This window comes from Plecotus auritus (assembly GCF_963455305.1).
Source record: "Plecotus auritus genome assembly, chromosome: 6".
Lineage (NCBI taxonomy): Eukaryota > Metazoa > Chordata > Mammalia > Chiroptera > Vespertilionidae > Plecotus > Plecotus auritus.
Window position 1 is genome coordinate 176718487 of NC_137773.1, and position 26190 is coordinate 176744676.

General features: G+C 64.6%; 2 protein-coding genes across 14 annotated transcripts; one reads left to right on the forward strand and one right to left on the reverse strand.

The window, feature by feature from the left end:
- Positions 1-7980: 7980 nt before the first annotated feature.
- HEMK1 (HemK methyltransferase 1, mitochondrial release factors N(5)-glutamine) lies at positions 7981-16326 on the reverse strand. 10 transcript variants are annotated; one of them, XM_080673912.1, is made up of 12 exons: positions 16216-16261; positions 15318-15403; positions 14835-15194; positions 14421-14512; positions 13786-13879; positions 10924-11058; positions 10566-10630; positions 10260-10309; positions 9585-9693; positions 8723-8818; positions 8511-8624; positions 7981-8378 (listed from the first exon to the last, which is right to left on the reverse strand). In XM_080673912.1, exons 3-12 carry the CDS (start codon positions 15057-15059, stop codon positions 8285-8287), a joined length of 1074 nt encoding a protein of 357 aa, XP_080530038.1. In that variant the 5' UTR covers positions 15060-15194; positions 15318-15403; positions 16216-16261; the 3' UTR covers positions 7981-8284. The 10 variants fall into 10 exon arrangements, with proteins under 10 accessions (XP_080530038.1, XP_080530037.1, XP_080530034.1 ...); XM_080673911.1 differs by having other exon boundaries at positions 16203-16221; XM_080673908.1 differs by lacking the exon at positions 15318-15403 and having other exon boundaries at positions 16216-16326.
- A 149-nt stretch (positions 16327-16475) lies between these two features.
- LOC308250245 (uncharacterized protein C3orf18) lies at positions 16476-25829 on the forward strand. 4 transcript variants are annotated; one of them, XM_080672680.1, is made up of 6 exons: positions 16476-16582; positions 17396-17460; positions 19561-19929; positions 22284-22309; positions 22869-22998; positions 24341-25829. In XM_080672680.1, the coding sequence occupies exons 3-6, from the start codon at positions 19696-19698 to the stop codon at positions 24419-24421; spliced, it is 471 nt and encodes a 156-aa protein (XP_080528806.1). In that variant the 5' UTR covers positions 16476-16582; positions 17396-17460; positions 19561-19695; the 3' UTR covers positions 24422-25829. The 4 variants fall into 4 exon arrangements, with proteins under 4 accessions (XP_080528806.1, XP_080528805.1, XP_080528808.1 ...); XM_080672679.1 differs by lacking the exons at positions 16476-16582; positions 17396-17460 and adding an exon at positions 17799-18102; XM_080672682.1 differs by lacking the exons at positions 16476-16582; positions 17396-17460 and adding an exon at positions 17799-18102 and having other exon boundaries at positions 22908-22998.
- The last annotated feature ends 361 nt before the right edge of the window (positions 25830-26190 follow it).

Here is a 26190-nt window from a genome sequence, read left to right on the forward strand (position 1 = left end):
AGCCCTGGTCAGGGGCATGCAGGAGGGCAACCCATCGATGTGTCTCTCTCACATCAGTGTTTCTCTCTGTCCCTCCCTCTCCCTTCCACTCGCTCTAAAAATGGGGGAAAAAAACATCCTCGGGTGAGGATTTAAAATAAATAAATTAGTAAGAACTATATACATTAGAAAGGAAAAGACACATTTGTCATTAAGTTCACTGTCAAAATTCTAAAAGAATCGGAGAACGACAGATCTAAGAGGAACCACAGTGGCCAGTTACAGGGCAAACCACACACGTTAGGAGCTCGCCCAGCCCAGCGAGAACACACAGGCCGTGTCTCTGTGTGCTCCGTGACAGCAGACGCCGAGTCACTAACCCCCCCCCCCCCCCGGGAGGAGAGCAAGCAGCGGGGCTCACAGTCCGGGCACCAGGGCGGGGGAAGCGAGCCGCTTGCCTCCCGGCTGAATTTTACCCTCCTGCCCCCCCCTCCCCCAGTACCCACCAAACTGTCCCTGAGGCCCCTAAGCAGGCAAGGCCCTGATGTCCCCCACCCCCACCTCCACCCTGAGCTGGTCAGCTGCGCACAGGCCAGCTGGTCCAGGGGTGGGTGGCTGTGACCATTCCCGGAGACACGGCAAGGCCAGCAGCTGCGGCTCTGACAGTCAGGGGTGGGGAGCCATGGGCTCAGAGCCACGTGGGGCAAAGGCTGTCTCTCTGCCCACGCCCCCCCCCCCCCAGACCCAGTGGGAGGGAAGCGCTCTACGAAGGAGCAGAGGCCATTTAGTGAGAGGGCAGCACCCCGCACACCCGAGGGCTCCCTCCACCTTGTCTGGCCCCACCTACCCCCCCAAACATAGCAGGGGTGGGCCCAGCACACAGTCGAGGGGAGCTTGGAACAAACAAAACCTGGGGTGGCAAACCCCGAGGGTCGATGGGCCCCGAGTGCAGTGTTCCAGGCCTCCTCTGCCCTCCGAGGGCACACAGGGCCTTGCCGGGCCTTCAGGGAAGAGCAGGGCGGGGGGGGGGGGGGGGGCAGGTGGCCTCACCCGCAGAGGTGCTGTGCCCTCCACTAGCTTGGGGGGTGCAGGGGGGTGGGGGAGGCAATGGCAGAGTCTGAAGGTCTGGGCTGGCCTGGGCGTGGCTCCCACTGTTTCAGCCTCAAAGGACCCTCCACCCCCAGCCTAGGGCTCCAGGGGTCAATGTTATGTGTAGTAGGTAGGTGAGCAGAAGGTGGGAGCAAGGGGGACCCTCCCACTGCTGAGGACCCAGCCTAAAACCCCAGCCACTCATTAGAAGCCTGAGCAGGTGCCCATGTCCCGTCGGGGTCCATGCGTTCCTCATGGGCATGGCCCCACCTGAATAACGCCCCCCCTCTTCCCGCCCTCCCCCTCCCCCCCCCCCCCCCCCCCGCCACCTGGCTTACAGCCAGTGCTCAGTGCTGTGGGGAGTGAAGGGCCTGGGATGAAGGGGAGAGAGGACCTCAGTCACTGGGGAGGCCCCTCAGCGAGGGTGTCCACAGGAAAAGAGGGCTGGTTCCCGATGCCTGTCCTCGCATGACCCTGAACCCGCCCCACCCACCCAGCCCCGGAGGAGGCCGAGGTGCTGGGCTCCTGGCTGTGACTCAGCGGAAGGAAGACAGGAAGGGGGGGCGGGGCCCTGGGGCTTTGCTTCTCTTTTCTCTTCCCGAGCATAGCAAGTTCCCAGAAAGGAAGGTACTGGAACTGCAGCAAGCCCAGCTCTCGGGGCGCCGGGTCCCCCAGGCCCCTCAGAGCCCCTCGTCCCTGTCCTCTGTGTGGGGACTTCTTCCAGGCCCCAGACCAGCGGCTGAGTGCCGGGCGGTCCACACCAGAGCCAGGAGTGGGTCGGGAACTCAGACTTTCCAGGAGCCTGCGGCCCAGACTCTTGCTGGGACACGCCTCTGGGTGAGAGGAGGCACTGGGAGCCTCCAGGATGCGTGGGGATGGAGCAGTCAGGGCAGGCTTCCTGGGGGAGGCAGAGGCTTCCTCCAGCCAGGACCTGAGGGACGGCATCCTCAGATGCCCCACATGCGTTCCTTCTCCCCCGCCTCCCCTCCCCCTTCCCTTCCTCCTTTCGTCATCTGTCTCGCTCTCTCTTCTTCTTTCACACACTGAACTACTGAGAAAAGCCCAGTTGAAAAAACCACACACAGACTCGAGGGGCACACCACCCAGTCATGCCGCACCAGCTCCTCCCGTGTGTCCGGAGCCTGAACTAAAGCTCCCCACGGCCCCCGAGGAGAAAGGGGCGCAGGGAGGCCTCCGGACACGCTGCCTCCAGCAGGAACCGCCCGGGTGACCTGAGACTGAGGTCCCAGTCCAGCGTGCGCACCGCTGTTCTCCCTGACCCCCTTCCGCCAAGCGAGTGCTGAGGACTGGAACTTAAGAAATGCATTTACGTTTAAGATGCTGCTTTTATTTATTTATTTTTTTAAACACATATCTGAGTTCCACAGGAAACTCACTTTGCAAGAGCAGAATCCAGCCAGCCGGCGTCCTCAGGGGCTGAGCATCGACCTATGAACCAGGAGGTCATGGTTCTATTCCCGGTCAGGGCACAGGCCCGGGTTGCGGGCTTGATCCCCAGTGGGGGGCGTGCAGGAGGCAGCCAATCCATGATGCTCTCATCACTGATGTTTCTCTCTCTCTCCCTCTCCCTTCCTCTCTGAAGCCAATAAAAATACAATTTTAAAAAAGAAAAAAGAGCGAACTCCAGGGCCCTGGGGCTGGGCGGGGTGGAAGGGCCGCTTTCTGCAGGCCGAGGGGGAGCTGGTCAGCTCAGGGCAGAGGAGCGCCCTCCGAGGGTGTGGGCGCCTCCCGGCCTGGGCACCTGGAACACCCCCTGGACAGGACCTGCAGGCTTCCGGCCCCGTGCTGCGTGCGAGATGGGACTCACCCCACCACCCGTCAGCTGAGAACTGGAGTTGGGGTCTGCCAGCCCACCCACATGCGGAGTTCCTCAGAGCCCCCGCCCGCCCGCCAGGGCTCCGCCTGCCCCTCTGCTGGGCAGGGGAGAGTTCGGAGCCCCTTTGCCCTGGAAGCCAGGTGGGCTCTGGGGGTGCCCACCTGGGCGTAGAGGCCCCCTGGGAATTAAGCCCCGGGCTGCAGTGGCCTCAGCCTGTGGCCTGCTCACCCCCTTCCCGCTGGGATGTCAGAGGGGCTCAAACCCCAACATGGCCACTTCCTGGTTGTGTGACGTTGGGCAAGTCAGGTCTCAGCCTCTTCCTCTGTCTCATGGCCGAGGAAGGCGCCCTGCCGGGCAGGCAGAGGTTTATGCAGAGTGTGCGGCCCTGGCACCAGCTTATCCACGGAGAGGCCTTCCCACCCCCACCTCCAGGGCTGCCTCTGGCTGTCCCCACATGGTCACATCTGACTCCAGAGTCCCCTCCATGCCCTGACCCTGCCTCTGGGATGTCCTGAGGGCACCCCCCACTCTCAAGCCCCTGAGGTCCCCTCATCTGGAGTGGGGTCCTGGTCCCAGCCTGGATGGGGCAGGGTCTAAGGTTCCAGTTGGCCACTTCCGCTTTGGGGACCATGAGGCTGAGAATCCCAGGAATGACCCAATTCTATCCCAGCCACTCAGCCCAGTCCAGGCCTGCGGCAGGGGCTGGCCCTCCTGGTGGCTGGAAGGAGCCAGACCCTCCCTAGCTCACACGGAGGGGCAGGTCCATCAGCTCAGCTGTGGCACCTGCTCACCCTCACATGCCCAGGGGTGCTGCTGGGCCAGCCACACGGCTCCAGGGGGGCCAGGACCAGGCTTGCATCCAGGTTCTGAGATTCTCTGAAGGTGCGGGTGACCCCCGGGCCACTGCCAGTGCCCGGCCAGCCTCTCTGGGGCCCACCCCTGGCTGCCTTCCAGTTGTCTCACTCCAAAAATTGTCCAATGCTACCACATGACATTCGGGGCAGAGCCTGGCAGCTCGGGTTTCCAGGTTGTGGAGGGTTACCCCCCCCAAGCCCCCCGTCTTGCCTCTCGGAGGAGAAGTGTTCAAGGCGCCTATCCTGCACCTCGAAACTCTTCCAGCCGCTGCCCATTTCGTTCCCACTCCAAAGCCACGTCCATCTCCTGGTGTTTGCTGCAGCAACACTGCACTCCGGGCCTGTAGAGGGCCCCCTGGGAAGGCACATGGGCATTTCTTTAAATTGTCAGCTGAGCCCAAGGCGACAGGCAAAGCCACGCCCTGGGAACACGCTTTGCCAAAAAGGCAAGGGTGTTATCAGCACTGACTCTTATCTTTGCCCAGGTGTGGGGTAGTGGGTTTTGATATGTAAATCCAGTCAACACCAGGAATGCTCGGGCCTTCTCAAGAATGCAAATCATCTCCTTTGTCCTGACGTTTGGTGACACTTCCTGGTATGTGGGGGATAAAATAAACTCGCTGCAGGGGCTCTGGGTCCCTGTCTCTCCAGCAGAAGAGGGCAGCGGTCCCACCCGGTTCCCAGCTTTTTCCTTCCGTTTTGTGTCTTGTCTCCTTCTTTCTTTATTTCTCCATCCCCAGCTCCTCTCCTCGGGAACTGGACCCGCTCTCGAGCCGCGCTGGACGCGGAAAAGAGAGAAGATAGTTACACGGGCCCACAGTGGGCATTGGTTTCCTCCGGCAGCTGTAATGAGTCGCCAGCAGGTGCGGCTGCGCACAGCACGCGGTTATCCCCTCGCAGCGCTGGAGGAGGCACCCAGTCCAGTCAGCGGCTGCAGTCAGGGGCGCAGGCCTGCATCCTTTCTGGAGGCTCCGGGGAGAACCCATCCCGTCTTCCCCAGCACCTGGAGTCTGCGTTCCATCCACGGCCTTTCCCCCAGTCATGCACCCGTCCCACCCCGGCGCCCACCCTCACATCTCCTCTCGCTCTGACCCTCCCCTCCCTCTCCTAGGACCCTGTGATCACACTGAGCCCCTGAACCATCCAGGATCACCGCCCACCTCCAGATCCTTTTGCAGGGGAGATTAGAATGTGGGCATCTCTGGGACCACAGGAGCGGCAGGGCTGCTTCGCCAGCCCCAAGCCCTGTCCAGAGGGCTTGTCCAGAACTGAGGGGCCATGAGGGATGATCAGGCCTCTGTTCGGGCCAACACGCTGGCCGGAGGCTGGCTGGGGCCCAGCGCTCCAGGAAGCCTGGCGCCTCCCCTGTGGACGCCAAGGACAGCCTGTGCTCCTGGCGAGGCCCCGAGCAGACAGCAGGTGCACTCGGTCCTGGAAGTGGCCAGGCCTTCGTGGCGTCCTCTCCCTGCTGACTGGACTGTGTGAGAGTTGCTGTCGGGTCAGAGATGAGCCCCATGGAAAGTTCCAGCTCATTCTAGAAAACGCACACACTGCTGGCGTACTGGTGTGACACACACTGAGCGTGGGGTATGCCAGGCCCGCGTGGAGCCCCAGAGGAGACAGCCAGGTTTCCAAAGCCAGGCCCGAACATCCGCGGTGCTGGCGAAGCTTGGGCCAGGGGCTGGCGGGGAGAACAGAGGTCAGGCGGTGTCCCGAGGAGGCTGCTGGTGGCGGAGCCTGAAGGAGTGTGATTCAGGTGGCAGTGGGGGGCAAGGGCGCTGCTGACAGACGCCTGGGCTGGAGGAGGGAGGGAGGCGTGGCTAGGGAATGGAGCCTGCAGTAAGGCTCCCGTCTGGGACAGCAGAGGAGAGTCCAGAAGTGGCCTGGCCAGCGTGTTAAGCAGTTAGAACGTCAGCCTGTGCGCAGAGGTTCACGGTTTGACTCCTGGTCACGGGCACGTATGTGGGTTGCAGGTTTGATCCCAGCCCCTGTTGGGGCGAGTGTGGGAGGCAACCAATTGATGTCTCTCTCCCTCTCCCTCTCTCTCTTCCTCTCTCACCGGTCCCCCTTCCACTCTCCTTAAAAAAAAATCAATGGAAAAATGTCCTCGGGTGACGATGAACAAAACAAACAAAAAGAATCCACAAGTGGCCGGGGATGGACATGCCAGGGCTGTGGTGGCCTGAGCCTGGCCGGGGGCCTGTTCTGCCGGGAGCTTGCTCAGAGCGCCGAGGGCCTGGGGCGGCCCGGGCCTTTCCCAGTGCCTCTTCCTCCACCTCTTCAGACCTGGGCTCTGCAGGCCACCGACCCCACGTGCGGTCATGGCGCCGGCCGGGTTTAGGGCAGGGATTGGGGAGGTACGGCTCTGGGCCCAGGTGGGAGTGGACGAGAGCAGGAAGGGTTCAATAAAGCAACCAGATGCGTCCCGCGGAGAAACCCAGGGGCAACTGGGAGACACCCAACTGGGAGGCGGTCTGTGTCCCCAGAGGTCAGAGGGGACAGACCTGTCCGCCCTGAGCACGCCATCAGACCCAGGCGCCCTCTGCCCACACGGAGCTCTGCTGAGGGCAGAGCAGGCAGCAGACACGTCTCTCAGGGGCCACCTCAGCCCCGTGTCCTCCTCTGTCCCACCTCCAGGGCAAAAGGAGGCAGCGTCTCTGGCTCCGGCTCCAGGAAGGAGGGAGATGGGCAGGTGAGCCTGCTTTCCCTGGCTGGAGCCATTGGCTGCTCTGGCCTGGACCTCAGGGCGCTGCGCCCTGGTGAGGAGGGAGAGGGGCCGAGGGGAGACCCGCTGCCAGGCTGCCAGCTTCTTGTGGCTCCAGCTCCAGAGGCAAAGAGAAGTTGAACCCAGGATGAACCCCGCCTGCCCTCCCTGCAGAGTCCGCGTCTCTGCCTGCCCGTCGGTGCCAAGTGCCCGACAGACAGGTGCCCGAGGACGCAGGACCCCCTCTGTGCCCTCCGAAGCACGCAGGGGAAACAACCCCCGTGAGAGGGCGTCCCAGGCTCACCGCCGCCCCGGGCGATAGAGCGCTTGGGCCATTTCTCAGGCTCGGAAGCCAAGGCTGAGGGCGGTGACGGCATCCGCCCAAGGTCACATGCTGGTGAGGGGCAGGGGCCGGGACCTGCCCGCAGGCTGGCGTGGCTCCCACACGGAGCTCCATGTCCAAGGCCGCACTGGGCCAGCGGCTGCGGCTGGAGGCCCCGCGCTGCCAGTCCACTTGGCTGGGCCTCTTTCCCAGGGGGCCAAGCCTTTCGGTTTCTGGGAAGGACGCTGTCCCCAAGGGTGGCTCCTGCCCCAGCGACCTCAGCGGTCCCCACGCTGTCATCTGCATCAGTATGCCTGGGGGGCCATGCTTGCCAAGGCCTTCCCTTCCCTCAGCGATGGGCCCGTGGCCGAGGGCGAGCTTCCGGGAGCCAGCACCAGCCGAGGTGTGGCCCCAGCTGGGGGACAGGGGACACCGACTGCTGGTCAGGGAAGCCAACGCACAGGAGGAGGGGAAGGCAGCGCTGGTGAGGACCCGGCGGGCAGAGGCGGAGCTCAGGGGCACAGGAGGCCAGAGCCTCGCTCGACTGTGCCCGCCCAGCCTCCCCAGGTTCCTTCCAGAACAGCCATGAAGCGGAGTCCCTGCCCAGGGAGTGAGCACTCGGATGCCAGCTACACACTCCACCTAGCTGACAGAGAGAGGAGGCCGCCCCGGCTCTGGCCCTGGAACCGGAAGAGCCAGTCTCTAAGCTGCTACCCAAGGTCCCACTGCAGGACCCTCCCAGAACCCAGCACCTACTCCCGGAGAACGCTGCCCACCCGCCACGGGCACCAGCAGGCCAGGCCCTTGCAGGCACTGGAGGGAGCCGAGTGTGATGGGATGAGCCAGCCTGGCTGCCAAGTCCCTCTGAGCCCCCTGGTACGGGCTCCACCAGCACCTGCCAACCCGCAGGTTCCTGTCACAGTGGACAGTGCGCTGGGCTCCAGGCCTCCTGGCAGCCACGAGTCTGCACAGACCAGAGCTGGGGGGAGGTCACACCCGGGGTCTGCAGGGAAGTGTGGCAGCTCGGCCAGGTGGTGGAGGGCCGAGCCAACCCTCGGAAAGAGTGCTCAGTGCCAGGCCGGCATGCGAGGCAGGACACCTAGGTGCCACCGTCCACACCGCCTCCCATGCCACACTGCTGGGGCGAGGGGTCAGAGGACCCACAGACCATGGTAACAAACATCAGGCCACCACGTCCGCTCCTTGACGCTTTATTGGCCAGCTCTCCCCGCTCCCGAGCTGTTCCACCAGAGACGCTAAGCAGCTGCTCTGGCCCTGCCGGTGGGACCGAGCCAACCTGGGCCCCTGGGTCCCTCAGCTCCAGAGCTGGACTGGGGGTGCCCTTGCTCTCTGCTGCCCGGGAAGGAGGAAGGCACCCCTACCCTTCCTTTTGCCCCAAGTCTCCTGGAACGGAGAGCAGGGCGCCCAGAGCCATGGGAATGCGCCAGCACCCGCTCTGGAAGGCGCCCCCGCTCCGAGGAGCAGTCCAGGAGGATGTGTCATCCGGGCACTCCGGCAGGCTGGGGCGCTGGCCAGGCGGCCACAGGGCAGCCACCCTGCGGCCCAGACCTCCGGATATGCAGGAACCGGGGCCTAGGGCACAACAAGGGGCCAGTCACTGCCTGGGCCGGGGAGGAGCAGGGGTGGGAACAGCACGTCCCCAAGCCAGAGCCGATGGGCCAGTGGAAGACCAGTGGCTGTGGGGCTGGGGGAGGGGCGCCTCACCTCCCGCAGAAGTCCTTGCGCACAGCCACGAGCTCGAGGGACAGGCCCGGCTGGCTCTGAAGCCAGCTGCCGACCAGCTCGGGGTGTCTGGGGTCCACTTCTAAGAAGAGGCTTCTGTGGGGGAGAAAAGGGCCAGCTCAGCCGGGCAGGGCTCAGTGGCCACCAGGGCAGGCGCGGGACACAATGACCCAGGGGATCCGTCCCCTCCCTACCCAGAGTCCTTCAGGAGCCGAGGGGCCAGGGTCAGGAGGTGCAGGATGACGTCCATGCCCTTCTCCCCGCCATCCAGGGCTGCTGGGTCTTCATAGCTGAGGGGAGCAGGGGGGTGAGAGCGGACAGGAGCGCGGGGAAAGTGTACAAGAGCTGAGCAGAGCCTTCGCGAAGGGGCCCGTGCACCTACACGCGGGGCTGAGAGGAACGTCCGAGGGCCCAGAGGAGGGGCCCCGGATGCCGGCAGCTCCAGCTCCCCCATGTCCTACAGGCCGCGCACACCAGGCAGTGCCCGAGCATGAGCCTGTCTCCCCACAACAGGCTGCCCCTATTCTGGGTCTGGGGAGGCCTGGGGCTGGCCCTGCCCACCCTGGGAGCCTGGGAAGGGGAGCCAGCACCCTGACCCACAGCCGCTGCCCGTGTGGGGGCTCTGGGGCTACCCCAGGCTCTCAACCTAATGGAGAGCAGGATGGCTCAATGCAAAGCCGCAAGTAGTTCTGGCCTCAGCTTTCCTGCTAAGTCCCCCATGACCTTGGACAACGTGCCTTCCCCCTCTGGGCCTCAGGCTTCTGTGAAACGGGCACCTTCGATGCGTTCTGTGCTGACACTGCACTGTCACCGCTGCGCCCTCACGGCCTGGAAAGCTCGGCCACCCCTTTCAGAGGCAGGAAACCGAGGCTCAGAGAGGCCAGGGCTCTTCAGGAAGACAGAAGCCAAACCCGAGAGGGTCTGTGGGCTCTGGAGTGAGCTCTCTTCCACCCCGGCACCCTTCCAGCCCCTCCTCCCTCCCCCCCACCCCACGGTGGTCCTCTAGGGCAGACCCATCCCATTCGCCCCCAGGCCGGCCCCGGCCCCGCCCCGCACCTGCGGATCTCAGGGGCCAGCTGCTCCATGTCCTGGCGGAAGACATACGGAGGGTTGCTGACGAGCAGGTCCATGGGGCCCCAGGGCAGAAGGTGTGCCCAGCTGCCCTCTGTGGCCCCAGGGAACACGGCAGAGAATGGAGGTCAGACTGGAGCCGCCCACCACCATGGCCCTTGGTCATCCCTCTCCCATGAGCCTATCTCTGGATCTGATAAGCCAGACTTGCAGGTCAGTGCCCAGCCCCCAGCCTGCGCGCCTGGGCCAGGGGGGCGACAGAGGGGCACCCAAGTATTTCGGTCTTGAAGGATTTCTCTTGAGCTTCTGCTTATCTCTTGACAACAATGCGAGCGCTAGATACGCGTTAGTTACGGGATTTGGAAGATAAGAAAAACCGGAGAGCTGGTCCCCTCCAGGGTCAGGTCAGCCCAGGAGGCAACAGGGACTGGCCGGTCCTCAGCAAGGATTGGTCTGATACCCCTGGTGTGCATGAGTATATGCATGTGTGTGTGCACGTGTGTGCACATGTGCATGCATGTATGTACGTGTGTGTGTGTGTGTGTGTGTGTGTGTGTGAGAATAGTGTTGGGAAGCCTCCCCCAGCTCTGCAGACTGCCTCATCCCCCAGCAGCACCTGTCCGCAGGACCCCACCCAGGGAAGATGGGTGAGGAAGGTACCTAAGGTCACATCGAGGCGGGCGATCCGAATCCTGTCCTGCAGCTGAAGCCTGGAGAGGTGGGGAGGCGTGAGCACAGGCGGACGCAGGCCCCTGGCTACGAGGCCTGGGAGGAAAGCCCTGCCCGGACTGTGAGACACCCGGGGCCCACGACCCCCTGTGTCCCCCTGGGAGCCAGCCGGGCTGCCCCCGTGCCTCCCCCTTCTCGGGAGTGGATGTCGGTGGGTTTGTTACCTGAATAGGGGCTGAGATCAGGCCCGAGCCCGATGCCCCGCACCCTGACCGTCAGGTCCCCCAGCCCGCCTACCTCTGAGCGTTCTCACGGGCCAGGGAGATGGCGGCTCCTGCCTTATCCACAGCGATGACTCGGCTCTGCCCCAAGAAACAGTGAAGGGCACATGGGAGGCAGGTGCGGGGAGAGGCCAGGGCCAGGACCACAGCCTCACCAACCCCGGCCAGAAAAGGAGGGAATACCCACACCTCTCCCCTCCCTGCTCCAGGGTCCGGCCAGACAGAAGGTGTGGGAGGTGGAGGCTGTGACCATGGCGGGCTGGGCAGCCCTAAGGCTGGTAGCTGCCCCTCCAGCACTTCTCCCAGAGACGGGGGCAGGGCCGGTGAGTACCAGCCAGTCTCCTGGGGTGGGGAGGGGTGCTGGGGACGCTCACCTGGGGCAGCTGGCTCAGCAGGCTGAGGGAGATGGCTCCCGACCCACAGCCCACCTCCAGGATGAGGGGGCCGCCTTGGGCTCCCACCGCGCGGGGCTTCTGGGCCACCTCCTCCAGCACCCACTCAACCAGCTCCTGCGAGGCCGAGCGGTCTGGATCAGAGGAGGCGTCAGCCTGGCCCCTCGGGGTCTTGGCACAGAGACCAAGCCTCCTGCTGGGAACCCACCCCCGGGAGAAGGTCACCTGCCCCAGGGTAGCAAGTCCGAGGCAGCAGAGCCCTCCTTTCCTGTCCTAAGCCCCGCTGCACCGAACAAGCTACGCTTATGGGGGAGATGACCTGCTCCAGGCAGAGGGGCTCCCCTCAGGCGCCCCTGGCCTGTGCCAAGCCCTGCGGAGACCGGGGTGCCGGCAGCAAGCTGGGCCCACAGCGCTGGGACTGGCACCGGGCGAGCAGCTGGGGCTGTGGCCGGGGCCTGCGGTCTCGGTGGCGAGGCCGTGCGCCGAGCGGCTGGTGGGAGGCCGAGGCTGTCAGGGTGTGAGGCTCTCTTGGTTTCCTGGCCGCAGACAGACCTGCTCTGGCTGGAGAATGACCCCTCAGCCAACCACACCGGCCACCACTTCACAGACACCCCAACCTCAGACACACGCCACAATGTGAATGGCCACCCCGAGCAGGCTGTGAGGCTGAGACTGTGCCCCTGCCTCTCTCTCACACAGACCACAGGAGGGTCCTCTGGCTGTGAAACCACCGGGGGAGCAGCGGGAGTGGGGAGCGGGGAGGGACCACACCCAGGGAGCCCCGACACTCTCTCTTCCTGACCCAGTGAAGGGCCTCCCTCAGTGGGAAGGAGGCTCCGGGGGGAGGCTGAGAGCCAAGCCGGTCACAGGCCCGGGGCGCCTTTCCCCGGTGAACGAGGACAGAGTGGGGTGCGGGCAGAGGGGCACGCAGGAAGGAGACGGGGAGCAGGCAGCTGTCCGCTCTGCCTGGAGCCACTGCCTCCACAGGACCCCACCCCCCTCAGGAGGCTGGCCCGGGCCCCTGCAGGACCTGGAGCCACGAGCACCCCTGCTAGGATCACGTCCCTGTGGGGCGTCCCAGGACGGCACCCTGCCTCCCTCAAGCCAATCACGGAAAAGGCACTGAGCCTCCCACCCCCGCAGAGCCTCACGCCCAGGCCGGGCGGGAGCGGCTGCACTCAGCCTGGCGTCTCACCGTACACCCCGCAGGCCAGCCCAAGCCGCCTCCCTCCCCAGGGAAAACCCCACCTGTCATGTCAGGCCACACGCCTACCACTTGGCATCTCAGACTGCTGCCCCCCTTATCGGCAACCACCCTCAATGGATGGAGAGAAGGCAAGCACCACGATCCCGTGCGTGTACCCGTGCTCCCCACTGCCTGCCGCAGGCCACGTCCTCTCAAATTCTTGGTAAGGCACCCCCCGATGTGGCTTCACACTGGGGTGAACTCAGCAAGTTCTGAGAAATGTCTGTACAGCGAGGCGAGGACTCGGGCTCCCAACCACAGTCCTGCTCTCCCCCTCCCACTGCACAGAACTGCTCTCTGGCCCAGACCCAGCCAGGAAAGGGGGGCCACAGTGGGGCTGGAAGTCTACACTCAGACCTGCGAGTACATGCCTGGGGCCAGGTCAAGCCTAAGGGGACTCAGAGGTCATCATGGCAGCTTCCCTCCCAGACCCTGACCCTTGGCAGCTTCAGGGAACCATGAGTGACCTCCTGGCCAGAGGTCACAGGCTTCAGGGAGCCACAGGGCCTCCCAAAAGCCTGCAGGTAGCAGGCCACATCCTACTCTGCCTCAGACCCCTTCCCGGCTCAGCCAGTCCCATGTGGGACAGGCCCCTGGAATTTATGGGGCCCTGACTGGGGAGTCAGGGTGTCTGAGTGCTGCCCCACGCTACCCGCTTCTTCCCACCCCCCTACTCTGCCAGCCCTCAGCAGCCCTGAGATTCCTACTGTCCCTGCCCTGACACTGGGCAGTGAGGGGAGGACCTGGCCTCCCCACCGCATGACGTGGGGGGAGAGGATTTCTGGGCGTGGGGAGAGAGGCTGAGGAGGTGAGGAGGGGCCCTGGGACCCCGGCTGGGCAGGCAGATAAGGCCTGGTCTTTCCCAGGAATGTTTGTGTTTCTAGAAACACCCCCTTCTCAGAACTTGGCACCCTCTGGCTTCCCCACCGGCCCCCCCAGCCCCAGCCCCTGCTCTTCCCTGGTTCCAGCTCTGCCACCCACTCTCCAAGAAGAGTCACAGGAACATCCCAGATCGGGGTGCCTGGCCAAGCGACCCTGCTGGGGCCACGCTCCCCCATCCTACCGACTTGAGGGACAGAGGTTATCACTTCACCAGATAGTAGATCTAAAAGGACCCTTGTCTGGAGACCCAACCCGCTCATCATCTGGGCCCAAAGCGGGTAGTGACCTGCCTGGGGTCACACGGCTGTACCAGGCCCCTGGCAACCTCCCCACTTTGTCTCCGCCTCCTGAGGACGAGGACGTCTGCTTCCTATGGGTTGGGTAGGCCACTGGCCCGAGGGACAACTCCTAGGGGAACCACAGGCACAGGCGAGGCACTGGTAGGCAGCACCTGTTGGGGTTCCTGGAGCCACGGCAAGCCCTGGTGGCTGGTGCGATGGCTTGGGATATAAGGACAGTCAAGCAAGCCAGCCGGAGACTGTCCCCTGGACCCCATCTACCCAACCAGCCAGGACACATCAGCTTGGAAGGGCACTCGCTGCCTGGAAGGATAGCGGCCATGGGGTCCCAGCGCCCTCTGGAGGAAGTCTGGCGCAAGACAAGTGTTCTGAACCCCACACTCCTCCCCATGGGGGCTGTCCGGTCCACACACCTACCTCTGTCTCCGGCCGAGGGATGAACACTGGTGGTGCCATCTTCAGACTGAGCCCGTGAAAGTCCCACTCGCCAAGGATGTACTGCACAGGCATCCTGCAGAGGGGCGGGGATTAGAGTACAGACCTGGACCGAGAGGACACGCCGGGGTCAGCGATAGATCACACTTGCGGCCGAAAGTGTAAGGTAGGGTCACGTCTCCTGGGCCCCGGGACCCTAGCCAAGGCCTTCCCTCCCTACCTTCTTCCTGTTTATTACCCTGACCCCCCTCTCATCACTCCCTCATCCCAAACACCTCCCTAGCCCTTGGACACTTTCCTCCTCCCTGATCATGAACTTGGTGGCGCTGGGGGAGCTGAAGCCCCGCTCCTCACAGAACCCTTGGGGCTAGCCAGGGGTGGGCAAACTTTTTGACTCGAGGGCCACAATGGGTTCTTAAACTGAACCGGAGGGCCGGAACAAAAGCATGGATGGAGTGTTTGTGTGAACTAATATAAATTCAAAGTAAAGGAGCGGAGGGGAGAGCAAGAGAACCCTCCGCTCTTTCGGCTCCGCGGGCCGGATAGAACAGCCGAACGGGCCGGATCTGGCCCGCGGGCCGTAGTTTGCCCACAGCTGGTAGCCCATGGGTGCTCACCTCTGCAGTCGGCGGCTGCTCAGCTCCTGGATGCACTGTAGTTGCCAAGGGGTCAGGGGCTTCGACCGAAGTACTGGCCTCAGGCTCTGAAACTGTCCCACAGGGAATGTGAGTGGCTGGCTCCCCTGGTCCAGAGGCCCTGGCCCACGTTTCGTATGTGGACAATGCCTATGGGCCCAACACTGGCCACCTGGCCACCCCTGGCCACCGAGCCGGACACTCATTGTAATAGTTTGTTGGATGGATGAATAAGTATCAGCCTAAGGCATTCCTCCAGAAAAACAGTGTCACCCTCAGATCAGCACTCTCAGGGGGGCAGAAAAGCCTGCAAGTCCCCTCCCCCCAGGCCCTCTCCCCCACCCCCCTCTTCCCCAAGGTGCTCTGGTTCCCCCACTGGACATCACTGCACTTAACTGTTTTGGCTCCAAGGACATGAGCCACGATGTACTCACTGGATTCCCGGGCCTCGGGGACGCCCCTCTTCTCAAAGACCGCCGCCCACTGGCTGACCAGCTCTGTGGCACTCAACCCAGCCTGAGGCAGATGGGGTCGCCAGGAACTGAAGGCCCGGCCCAGAGTGCCTCCCCTCCTCCCGGGGCCAGACAGGAGGGCCCGCAGCATTCCACCCCAAAGCTCCATGTCTCCGGGGAAGGCTCCCCGGAGCACTCCCAAGCCCCCACGTTCCTTGTGATGTCAGCTGCCGAGGATGGTCACTGGCCCCGGCTGGGGGAGAGGCAGAGGTCACAGGCTCTGGCCTTCAGACGTGCTGCCCACCTGGCGGAGGGAAGGAGAACCAGTCCGGCCGCTGAGCTCCTGGGGCCCGCTCCCTCCGACCTGCTGCCAGGCGAGGGCACGCTCTGGCGCTGTCACCTCCGCGACTCTGTTTTAGACCCTCACCCCCCTATTCGGTCCTTCTGGTCTTGGCCAGGATGTTCCCTCCACGCTTTTAACGGAGGTGGGTTGATCCCAAAGCTCAGTCCCTGCTGATAAGGGTCAGGGCCCAGGCATGGCTGTCAGACAAATCTGTGTGACCCAGAGGAGCGGCCTTGGGGAAAATGGTCATTTCCGGGCCTCGGTTTCCTTGTCCATAAAATGGGGGAAACTACACCAGTTTTATGACGAGCATCGAGTTAGTCTGTGAATGCCAAGGGTCTGGGAGCCAGCTCAACCGTCAGGAGGGACTGGACGTTACATGCTCTGAACTAATATTACGGGGGGGGGGGTGTGGGTGGGGACTGCCTTTGCCTGGGTCCTGCTTTTGATATTTTGCCTGGACTGTCATCGATTTGGACACTGAAATGCCACTCCCCCCAAATGAACCCATAACCCTAAATGGCGGCGTAACTCGCCAGCTAACATGTTGACAGTTTTTGCTCATTTTACACCTAAGTTAGCACAAACGTTTTTCCGAAGGTTTTCAGTTAGTGATGCCCTTTCCTTTCACACAGACCACGGTCCCCACAAACTCCATCGAGCCCTTCCTAGGTGGCATCTTCAGAGCAAGCGGGGTGGGGGGGGGGGGGGAGGAGGCTCTGCGAGGGGGCGACTGGCCCAAAGTCACCAGCTAAGAGCTGTCCCGGGCAAGACACAAGCCCAGGGCCTCCGGCCTCGGTCCACCGAGCGCCGCGGGGCCTGAAGCCAGGGGCGCAGCTTCCCTCTCGCTCCCGCACCTCAACGTCAAGGATCCGGGCAAAGTCGCCTCCCCCAGCCCATTTCCCCTTATGCACACGGGGGTTTGGGGGGTGAGGTTCTCCAAGGTGTTGCTGGCCTCCCGATCCGCACCTCTAGCGCCTACCTGCCCAAAGGGCTACCCGACCCGCCCGCCGGCCGGGAGAGAAGGCGCAGGGCCCGGCCCCCGGAAGTGCGTGCCCGCGGTGAGCTCCCCCGGACGCCCGGCTTCCGGGTCGGCGCAGCGGAGGAAAAAGCTCGGGCGGATCCCGTCGCCCAGCTCCAGGGTTCCTAGCGCCACTGAGTAGCACCCGAGAGTCCCCTGCGGGCTGTGGGAGAGGCTGTGAACCCCACTCCCACTGCACCCGAAGGCCCCCGAGCGGGAAAGTGCACGGGTGTGTGTGGGGCTGCTCCGTGGGGGGCCGACCCCCCGGAAACACGGCTCCAGCCCGCGGTGACTGCCCCAAGCTGGCGTTTGGGTACCGGGCCCGGCGGTAGGTAGCCAGTCCAAAAGGAGGCGTGTCATCAGCCGGTCCTGGGTTCGAGAGTTGGTGCTAAGACCAGGGGCGTGGTCTAGCAGAGCCTATGGGCAGATAGAGCTGCACCCGTGCGGGTCCCAGTGCTGAAGCGGGTACCAATTTGGAGGGCGGGACCCTAGACCCAATCCGGGACCTGGCGAGGGAGTGGCCCGAGCCATGCGGGGGCGGGGGCAGGTGGCGACTGAACCCCAGGGCGGCTCTAGTTCCTCTCGCTCCGGCTTTGGGGTTGGAAGCAGGGGACTAGAAACCGCACGCAGGAGACCAGGGCTGGAACCGCGTCGGAAGGCTTTGTCCAGGTGCCCGGCCCTCCATGGGCCCCAGTTGCTCCTATAAAACTCACGGCAGTGTCCCGCAGAGTGTGTCCTGCCAACGCCCCCTTCCCTCCCCAGAATCTGTTATTAACTAGGTCACTGTTCACCAAACTATTGTACATGCAGTTCCCCGGGCTCCGTCCCGGACCCGGGGAGCCAGCCGCCGGGAATCAGTATTTGTAACAAATTACTTCGATGATTCCCCATAAATTCTGTTGAAAACCTGAGGATTAGAAGATATCTGAAAGCCGGCCGAAGTAGCTCAGTGGTTGAGCATTGACCTATGAGCCAGGAGGTCACGGTTCGATTCCTGGTTCATGCCCGGGTTGCGGGCTGGATCCCCAGGTGGGGCGTGCAGGAGGCAGCTGATCCATGCTTTTCTCTCATCACCGATGTTTCTAACTCTCTCTCCCTCTCCCTTCCTCTCCGAAATAAATAAAAATAACTGTAAGAAAAGAAGGTATCTGAAGGCCCCTCCCTGAGCTGAGCTGATCGCGCCCTCGATGGAGGCTCTTGTGAAGGGTATACGCTGGCTGGGTGGGTCGGGGTGCCAAACAATTGCACTCCGATAATAATACCACCCCTCGCCCCAAGCGCAGCGCCCGCCTGCGTGTGGGAGCGCGGGTCTGTCCCGGCGGAGGTGGAGCCGGGCTGGCCCAGGGTCCGAGTTCCGGCCCAAGAAGGGCCTGGCCACCCACGGTGCCCGCGGGACGCCTGCTGAGGCCACGGGAGTGAGTGGTGGTGTCCGAGAACTACAGACCGGCTCCCGCTGGGGGCGGAGCCTTATCCGAGCGACAGGCGAGCCGACCAATGCCGGGCGGGATATGGGCCTGGCAGCCAATCGGAGCTCTGTGGGCGGTGCCGGCGGGGGGGTGGAGGCGCTGGAGCATCACGGATCAGCGAGGTTGCTCGCCTGGACCCCACCCCCCGCGGAGGGTCCTGCCCTGCCTCCCGGCCCGGCTGGCGGAGCGGGCGCTCGGGGCTGCGGCCGGTGCGGAGCGGAGCGGGCCCAGCACGGGTGCGTAGCGAACAGGGAGGGCGGACATCGGGTCGGACCCGCCGCGCATCACCCCAGGCCTGGGGGTTCCCCCGCCGCCGGGTCCTCCTGCCTGTGGCCACCCCCCTAGCCTCTCCGGCTGAGCTGGGCGTCCCGGAGAGGATTAGGTAAGTGCTGAGGTCGCCGCTTCAGCAGGAATGGAGGAATCACAGATGGCGGAGGCCGAATGGGCACTGGGTCAGGGAGGACTGAGGACCGTGGTGGAGAGTGGAATGCGGGTTCTTGGAGGTCGCGACCCCTTTCATCCCGACTTCTCGTGCCCTTTGAACCCCGAGGCAGTCCCCAACAGTGGTGAGCAAGGCCTTCTCTCTCCTTTGGACACAGGGGTAAATGAGCCCCCGAGTAAGGGTTAAGGGTCTGGCCCAAGGTCACTCCTGGGGTCAATGGCAGAGCCAGGAAAGGACCCGGGACTCCTGACCTGCCCAGCCTCGATGGAGGGAGAGGGCAGAGTGTGAGGAGCGAGCCTCTTCCTTTCCATGTCCGTCTGCCAGCCGTGCCTCTTCCTAAGGGACCAGCACGGGGGTGTGCAAACCTCACACACACCCATCGCCTGCCCCAGGGGCGGCACCCAGTACAGCCAGGAACAAGCACAGGGGGTCTGTGTGCAGCTGTGTGCTGTGCACCCCTCCTCTTCCTGTGGCTGGGACCCTTCCCTTTGGCCTGGGAAGGCCTCAGCCCCACCCTGGGCTGGCACCTCTCCCACCCTCTGGTCCCAAGGGAGGAGGGAAGCGGGGGCAAGGCACCTCGGAGCCTCAGAGCGGAAGCTCCATCCATGCCTGGGAAGGCATGCTCCCTTGCTTTTCTCCTAGTCCCTGGCAGCCACTAGCTCCCCTACAGGGGGTCAGTGACCCCAAGAGCCTGCCAGAGGACCTGACTGTAGCCTCTTTCCTTCCTGCCTCCTGGTCTCCCCGTACCTGTCCCCACCCCCACTCCACACACAGCCCGGACCACACAGTGGGCTGGGTCCAGGGCCTTCTGTGACTTCCCTGCTGGCCAGAGGGCGAAGATCGGACGTGACTGGGTGCCCACCATGGACAGGGTGGCGCTGAGCTCCGTCCTTTCCGGGAACTGGTTCAGTCCGGCATCTCCATGGCCCTCTGGCCCCGGGAGGGAGGGGGAAGGGAAGGAGGAGGCACATTTAGGTTCAGAAACACAGGCACAGGTGGTGACTTGCCGGGGTCAGGTGGCTGAACTGGAATTCAACCGGCCTGTGTGACCCTTGGGCAAGTTTTTCCTCCAGAAAAGGAGAAACTGCAGTTTCTTTCTCAAAGCAGGAGACGAGGGAGGGAGGGGCGGGAGAGAGGAGGGAGGGGGGAGGGTGGGGGAGGGTATTATGCAGGGGAGACACTTTCTGTTCAAACCTCCGGCTACCTTCCACGGCTTCCTGGGGAGTGCGCTCCCCATGGCCATCTCCCCCACAAAGAGGGGCGGGGCTTCGTCGACCAGTCCTCAAGGGGGGGGGGGAGCTCCAACTTGCATGTCCCCGGTGCCTTCAGAACGTAGGGGATTCCCCGCACCACCGAGTCCCATCCTCAGCCTCATGTTTTTTCCTCTTCCCTTTCCAGCATTCCGGGAAGCAGGGAGCCCCCGTAGGCAAGGAGGTGGCCGCCTGCAGGCGCAGCCGGGCCACGGGCTGGGACGCTCCTGATGTCAGAAGCGAGTGGGCAGCTTGACTGGCCACAGGCAGTCTCGGCGTCAGCATGAATTCCAGGCTCCTGTCGGCCAGGGGCTGGCTCAGCACCCGCCCGCCCACCTCCGAGCCTAACCTGGAGCCCGCCCTGGACAGGCCAGCCTCCGAGGCCACCACCCTCAGCCCAGAAGCCACCAGCTTTAACGACACCAGGATGCCTGGCGTGGGCAGTGGCGCAGCCGGCGTGGGCACGATGCTCCTGTCCTTTGGCATCATCACGGTGATCGGCCTGGCCGTGGCCATGGTGAGAGCCGGGGCGGCTGTGCTGCCCCGTGACCTTCCGTTGGAGGTGGTCAGGTTCGGATTGTAGCGAATCCGACCGAAGACAGTTGTCTGTTCATGATCATGCAGCCCTCCCCTTCCCCGGGCATCTGTCCACCGGGCCCTGGGACCGGAGAGGCCGCCTCCAAGTGGAAGAACGGGAGAAGGTCTGAGAAACGCATGGTTTTTTTAAGCTGGGCCTCGAAGGCCCCACAGGAGGGGGAGGAGGGTGTTTTCCGGGTGGAGGTTCCTGGTGGGCAAAGTTTGGAGGCGGAAGGTTCTGTGAGCAGCAAGCAGCCCGGGGGGCCGATGAGTGGGGGCTCTAGGCGTCTTGGAGTCTGGGTGGAGGCTCTGCGGACGCAGGCCCCAGGCGTGTTCATTCATTTACCCACCGGCAGTTACTCACGGGCACCTGCCCTAGATCAGCTGTCAGCACCCCTGGGCCAGGGAGACAAGGTCCTGCCCTGGTTCTTACCGGGAGTGGAAGACGTGAAACGGAGGCACCAAGGGAAGCGCATAGGGACTGGGCTCGGGGATGGATGGGGCGCCTTTCCAGGCTGGGTGGTCGGGACAACCGGGGAGGCCACACCAGAGCGGAGGCCTCGGGGCGGAGCCTGGCCCGTGTCACCGGAAAGGCAGACGGGCAGACATGAGGATGGGGGCTGCTGGGGCACGGGGCGGGGGGGGGGGGGGTGCGCTGCAGGGTCCCCGCTGGTGCACAGGGTGCTGTCTGCACCTGGAGGTCTGAGCTTTTCTTTTTTTCGTGAATCCTCAACCGAGGATGTTTTCCCATTGATTTTAGAGGGAGTGGAAGAGAGAGGGAAAGACAGAGAGAAATATCGATGTGAGAGAGACACATCGATGGATTGCCTCCCACACACGCCCCGATCAGGGCCCGGGCCGGGGAGGAGCCTGTAACCAAGGTACATGACCTTGACCGGAATCGAACCTGGGACCCTTCGGTCTGCAGGCTGACGCTCTATCCACGGAGCCACACCGGCTAGGGCAAAGGTCTGAGCTTTTCCTCTGGGACGATACAGGCACACTCAGAGTGTCCCAGAGGGATCACTAGAGATTGTACAGGCTGCGGCCAGGCAGGGCGGGTCCCCTGAGGTCCCCCAGCGGCCTGGCAGCGGGGGCGTCCCCCCCCCCCCCCCCGCCCCAGCGGGGGCCTCAGCTCAGGACGCTGCTCTGACAGGCAGGCTGCGGATGGTCCGTCCGTGGCTGGGTTGGAGCCTCTGTTAAACCGGTTGCCATATGGCCCCACGGGCTCCGGATCACAGCCAGGGAGTGAGTGCTGGCCAGCAAGAGGGCCGGACGCGCACGCAGAGTGAGGCGAGTGAGGCAGGCTGAGCAGCGTCTTGGGGGAGGGGGGCGGGGGGGGGGCGGGGCAGAGCGCCAGTGCTTCCCCTTGGCACCCACCCGCGGTTAAACAGCCGGAGACACCCCAGCTTCAGGGGCCAAGCAGGACCTAGAGCCTGCCCTTGTAATTTTCCACGGAAGATTGTTACCCCAGGACCCTGGGAGAATCCCTCGCCCTGGGTCCTGGAGGAACGCTGCAGGGCCAGGAGGCAGCCTTCTGCCAAAGCCGAGGGGTAGGGAGGTTACGGGCAGAGCCATGGAGGGCAGGACACAGCTCCTGGGCACCAGGAGACAGGCCCAGAGATGTTCCCCGCCCCCCCCCCAGCGCTGCTTCCTCTCCCTCATGCCAGCCCCCACCCTGCCACGCTGGGTGCAGGGAGGAACGGGTCAGTGCCCGGCTGTGTCCTACTGGAGGGCTTCCTGGAGGAGGGGGTGCTGCTGCTGGGCAGTGAGGTCTGTTTTTTTAACAGTTTTTATTGATTTCAGAGAGGAAGGGAGAGAGGGATAGAAACATCAGTGATGAGAGAGAATGGTGACTCAGCTGCCTCCTGCACGCCCCCCCACTGGGGATCGAGCCTGCAACCTGGGCCTGTGCCCTGACCGGGAATCCAACCGTGACCTCCTGGTTCCTAGGTCGATGCTCAACCCCCGAGCCACGCCGGCCGGGCCTGTCTCCTGTCCTCTTTGCCCACTGGGCCTGGGAGAGTTGGGAGGAGGGGTGTGCTGAAGTGATGCCCTCCCCCTTCAGCCCCGAGGAGCCAGCCGCCTGGGAAGACCAGTCGAGCCCACCTTTGCCCGCACTGCTCCTCAAGGGCATGGCAGCCTCTCCCGCACCTCAGAGGGAGACACACGTGCAGGAGGTGTGTCCTGGCGTGGGGTCCTGAGGACTTGGGGACCCACGGTCTCCCGTTCACCAGCCTCACAGCATGGCCCCTGCCCCGCGGCCGCTGCTAATCAGGGCCCCTTCTCTTGCAGGTCCTGTACATCAGGAAGAAGAAGAGGTAATTCCTCAGCCATCTCCCAGTTCTCCAGCCGTGGGCGGTGCGGGCGGCTCCAGGGATGTGGGTGGGAAAGGGGAGCCTCACCAGGGGAGCCCCCCATCAGCGCCGCGCTCCCTGGCCAGGGCGTCAGGGCAACGGTAGAGGGAGGCCACTTCCTCTGGAGGAATCTCCCCGGGAGCTCACACAGGCCAGGCAGGTGTGACCCGGGATGCTGGGGGCGGGGGGGGGGGGGAAAGAAAGGGGGGGCAGGGATTACCTCCTAGCCACCCATGCCCATGCCCGGCTGCCCTGAGCTACCTGCCACGGACCCCTCCCCCACCCACCGCCCAGCGGCTGTGGGTGGCGCAAGGCCTGGCCTTGGCAGTCCCCTGAGACCCGCAGGTGCCGCTCTGACACTGTGCCTCGCAGGCTGGCACCAAGCCGGCTCTCACTTCACCGCAGGGGAAGCTGCAGGCTCCTAGCATGGCTGTGGCTCAGCTGGCCAGCCGGCAGGGCCTGGGGCCGGGGTGGGGGGGGAGGGCCTGCCATGCCCCAAGCAGCCTCCCCCCCCGCCCCCCAGGCTGGAGAAGCTACGCCACCAGCTCATGCCCATGTACAGCTTCGACCCCGCGGAGGAGCAAGATGAGCTGGAGCGGGAGCTGCTGGAGCATGGCCGGGACGCCGCCTCGGCGCAGGCCCCGCAGGGCAAGGTGGGCACTGCCGGCTCCCCACGGCCCTTGGCCCGTCCATGACTCCTCTCCCCACACACACACCGCCCACACCTCCCTCTTCCTTCCTCGTGCTGCCAGGAGGTGGGGGCAGCTGTCGGGGGACGGGTTTTGTCAGGCTTGTTTAGAAATTGGCAGAATTGCTCCGTGGCCACCCACACCCCTCCGTGCGAGGCCAGGCCGGGGCAGCCCGGGGACCCCACCAGCCCCTGCAAGGAGCCCCCTGGCCTGTCAGAGCCCAGTCTGCTCCTCTGCGAAAGCAAATCTCCGTTCCTCCGCCTGTGCCCAGGGGCAGCTGGGAGAGCACGAGGGGCAGACGCTGGGGACGGCCCTGGGCCCGCTGCTCCCCGAGAGCCGTGGTCCTGAGTGGGGCGGTTGGGTCACCGGGGCAGCGGCAGCTCTGAGTAGACGGATGGGTCCCTAGTAACGGGCAGAGCCCAGGCAGGTGGGTCTCCTCCTACGTCCAAAGGGTCGGGGGCCCGTGTGGTCGTCCTGCCGGAGTCATTGGCTGCCTGGCCACCTGCCATCAGGCCCCAAGCCCCAAGGGCCACGGCAGCAGGAGGAGGCCTGGTCTCCCCCATGAAGGCCCTTTGCATCCCTCCTCCTTGACCCCACAGGCTGCAGAGGAGGGGTCTGGCCCTACCAGAGGCAGAATTAGAGGTCTGGACCCAGGCAAAGCCAGGCTGGGGGTCCAGAGACGCCCTGGTTTTGCCGCCAGTCCCGGTCACCGCGCTCAGGACACGTTGCCCTGGGGACAGTCAAGAAATGGGGCTGAGAATCGCAGTCCACCGGCCCCTGGGACTCCTGAGCCATGACAGCTGCTTTCTTTTTTCTTTCTTTAAAAGATATTTTTATTGGTTTCGGAGAGGAAGGGAGAGGGAGAGAGAGAAGCATCAGTGATGAGAGAGAATCATCAAAGATCGGCTGCCTCTCCTGGGGACCGAGCCCACAGCCCGGGCACGTGCCCTGCCCGGGAATCGAACCGTGACCTCCCAGTTCCTGGGTCGACACTCCAGCACGGAGCCAGCTGCTCCCTGTGCAGCCGCCACGGGCCTGTGCGGGGCTGGGCAGTGAGGCGAGCCAGCTCCCTGGAGCCGTGGCGCATGCGTAATTAATCCAGCCCGGGCCCTGGGTGCGTGCTGCCAGGGCCCTGGGCATGGCGTGGGAGGAGCCATCGGCGCCAGGTCCGGTTTCTAGGCTGAGCTTGCAGGGAGGGCCCTGGGCCTCGGGCAGAGCTGGTGCGGGCAGGCAGCGGGGAGCGGGCGGCTGGGCCGGAGAGCGCGTGGCCTTGGCCACGGCCCCGATGCCCTGACTCTCTCCGCAGACCACCCTCCCGGCCCAGGGCCCGGTGCAGAGGCCCAGCCGGCTGGTCTTCACCGACGTAGCCAACGCCATCCACGCGTGAGCGACCCGGGGACGGGCCTGGACCCTGCCGACACCGGCCTCAGTACCCACAGAGCTGCCTGTGCTCGGACCTGCCCGCCGAGGCCCCAGCCGTCGAGGCCCCCCCTGCCGACTCCAGGCTGGGCACCTGGCCTCCGCCGTCCCCCGATGGGAGGCCCAGCGTCCTCTGTCAGGAAGGCCGAGAGCCGCTGCCGGCTCCTTGTGTTTGGCCCAGGCCCCGCGCACCCCGTCTGCTGCTCTCCGTGGGGGAAGTGGGGAGACAGGGGAGAGGAGGGGAAAGGGGTGGGGAGCGGGGACCACCCAGGTGTGGGACAGTGTGGTGGCACCCAGGGCCGGAGCTGACGCTGCCCAGCGGGCGACGGTGCCAGGAGGGCCACTCCCGCCCACAGTAGGTCCCGGTCGCAGAGCGTCCAGGAGTCTCCCCGCCACCCCTCCCTGCAGCCGGCTGTGGGCTGGGCCCAAGTGGGACAAAGCTGAAGGGGAAGGGAAGGGGGGGCGGGTGTGGAAGTGGGGGGATAGGCGGTGCCCAGACCTGCTGAAAGGCCTCGTGCACCTGCAGGGACGTGCCCACGCACGGATGGCGCCTGTGCCGGGGCAGGAGGCAGACCCGCTGCCGTGGCTCCACCCCAGGCTGCCCAGCCCCCAGGCCGCCTCTGCCCTCCACATTCAGGACTGAAGGGAGAGGGGGAGCGGGGCAAGGGTCAGCGGCCCCCATCTCTTTGATGGGCTCTGAAAGCCGAGGCCTGCACCTGCAGGCGGCCCTGCCTGTGTGTGCGGGACCTGGGGCTGGGCAGCTGTTGGCCAGTGGGGGTTCTGACTGCCTGAAGCGGGTGGGATCATACCCCCCACACCCCCATGGGCCACTGCCCCACACCCCTCAGGGATTCTACCAGGCGGGGGTATCTGGGCAAAACGCTGGGCCAAGCCAGACGCCAGGAGCTGGCACTTTCTCTGCTGGGCACGCACGGCAGCACGCCCCACGCCCGCCTCGCCCTCTGCCCGGCCTCGCCACGTCGCTGTCCTCCGCTGCTTGGAGGTGCGGGACGGCACGCACAGATCTGTCTGCACGTGTCAGGATAGGAGGGTCTGGGGCCCGTGGGGAAGATCCGGGAAGGAGCCCCCTCCAGATGCTGTAAACAGGACGTCCCTCGCGCTGCCGAGGCGGCGGTAAGCGGGGACGCAGGCGTGTCATTAGCCTCCTCTTCCCGCGAGGACATTAAAGATGCTGGAGGGTTTCCCGGAGAGTGTGAGCCTGTGACACGCGGGGTGGACCCGGGAAGGGGGTGCTGTGGGGGCCGTGATAGATGCTTGGACCCCAGCTACGGGGGCCCCAGGTGGGTTTCCCTGGATCTGCCTGATGGAAGGCCCTGGCCCTGAGTCTAAGGCTGCGGGGGGCCTCGTCATGCTGCCAGGGCCGGGGGGCGGGGTGGGGGGAGGGAGGGGGGTGCAGAAGCCAGTGGCGGGGCCCAGGGACCAGAGGAGGAGGGGCTGTGTCCCGAGGGCCAGGGGAGGTGTGGGCCTAGGACACATAAGGGAACAAGACCACGTGGCTTTCCCTGAGCGAGGGCCCGGGAGAGGGGGGCGGGGAGCCATGAGGGTGATGTGCGGGGGACTCCCCGCAGGTCCAGAGGGTTTGGGGGAGAAGGACCCGCCATGCAGGTTTCTCAGGACGGTCCCAGTTTTCCCATTTAACTCCCACGAACCAGGAGCCCTGGTGACCCCAACCCTCGCCCAGACACAGCCTTCAGGCTGCCGGGAATGAAGCTCGGG

Excerpts from the sequence above, each read along its gene's own strand:
- HEMK1 (XM_080673908.1), bottom strand. The coding sequence starts at position 15,059 with ATGGAGCTTTGGGGTGGAATGCTGCGGGCCCTCCTGTCTGGCCCCGGG. Across the intron at positions 11,059-13,785 it reads TCCCTCGGCCGGAGACAGAG|GAGCTGGTTGAGTGGGTGCT; the intron begins GTAGGTGTGTGG and ends TCGGCCTCGCAG. Across the intron at positions 8,625-8,722 it reads CGGCTCCTGAAGGACTCTGG|AAGCCTCTTCTTAGAAGTGG; the intron begins GTAGGGAGGGGA and ends TCTCCCCCACAG.
- LOC308250245 (XM_080672680.1), top strand. The coding sequence starts at position 19,696 with ATGAATTCCAGGCTCCTGTCGGCCAGGGGCTGGCTCAGCACCCGCCCG. Across the intron at positions 19,930-22,283 it reads TCGGCCTGGCCGTGGCCATG|GTCCTGTACATCAGGAAGAA; the intron begins GTGAGAGCCGGG and ends CTTCTCTTGCAG. Across the intron at positions 22,999-24,340 it reads CGCAGGCCCCGCAGGGCAAG|ACCACCCTCCCGGCCCAGGG; the intron begins GTGGGCACTGCC and ends CTCTCTCCGCAG.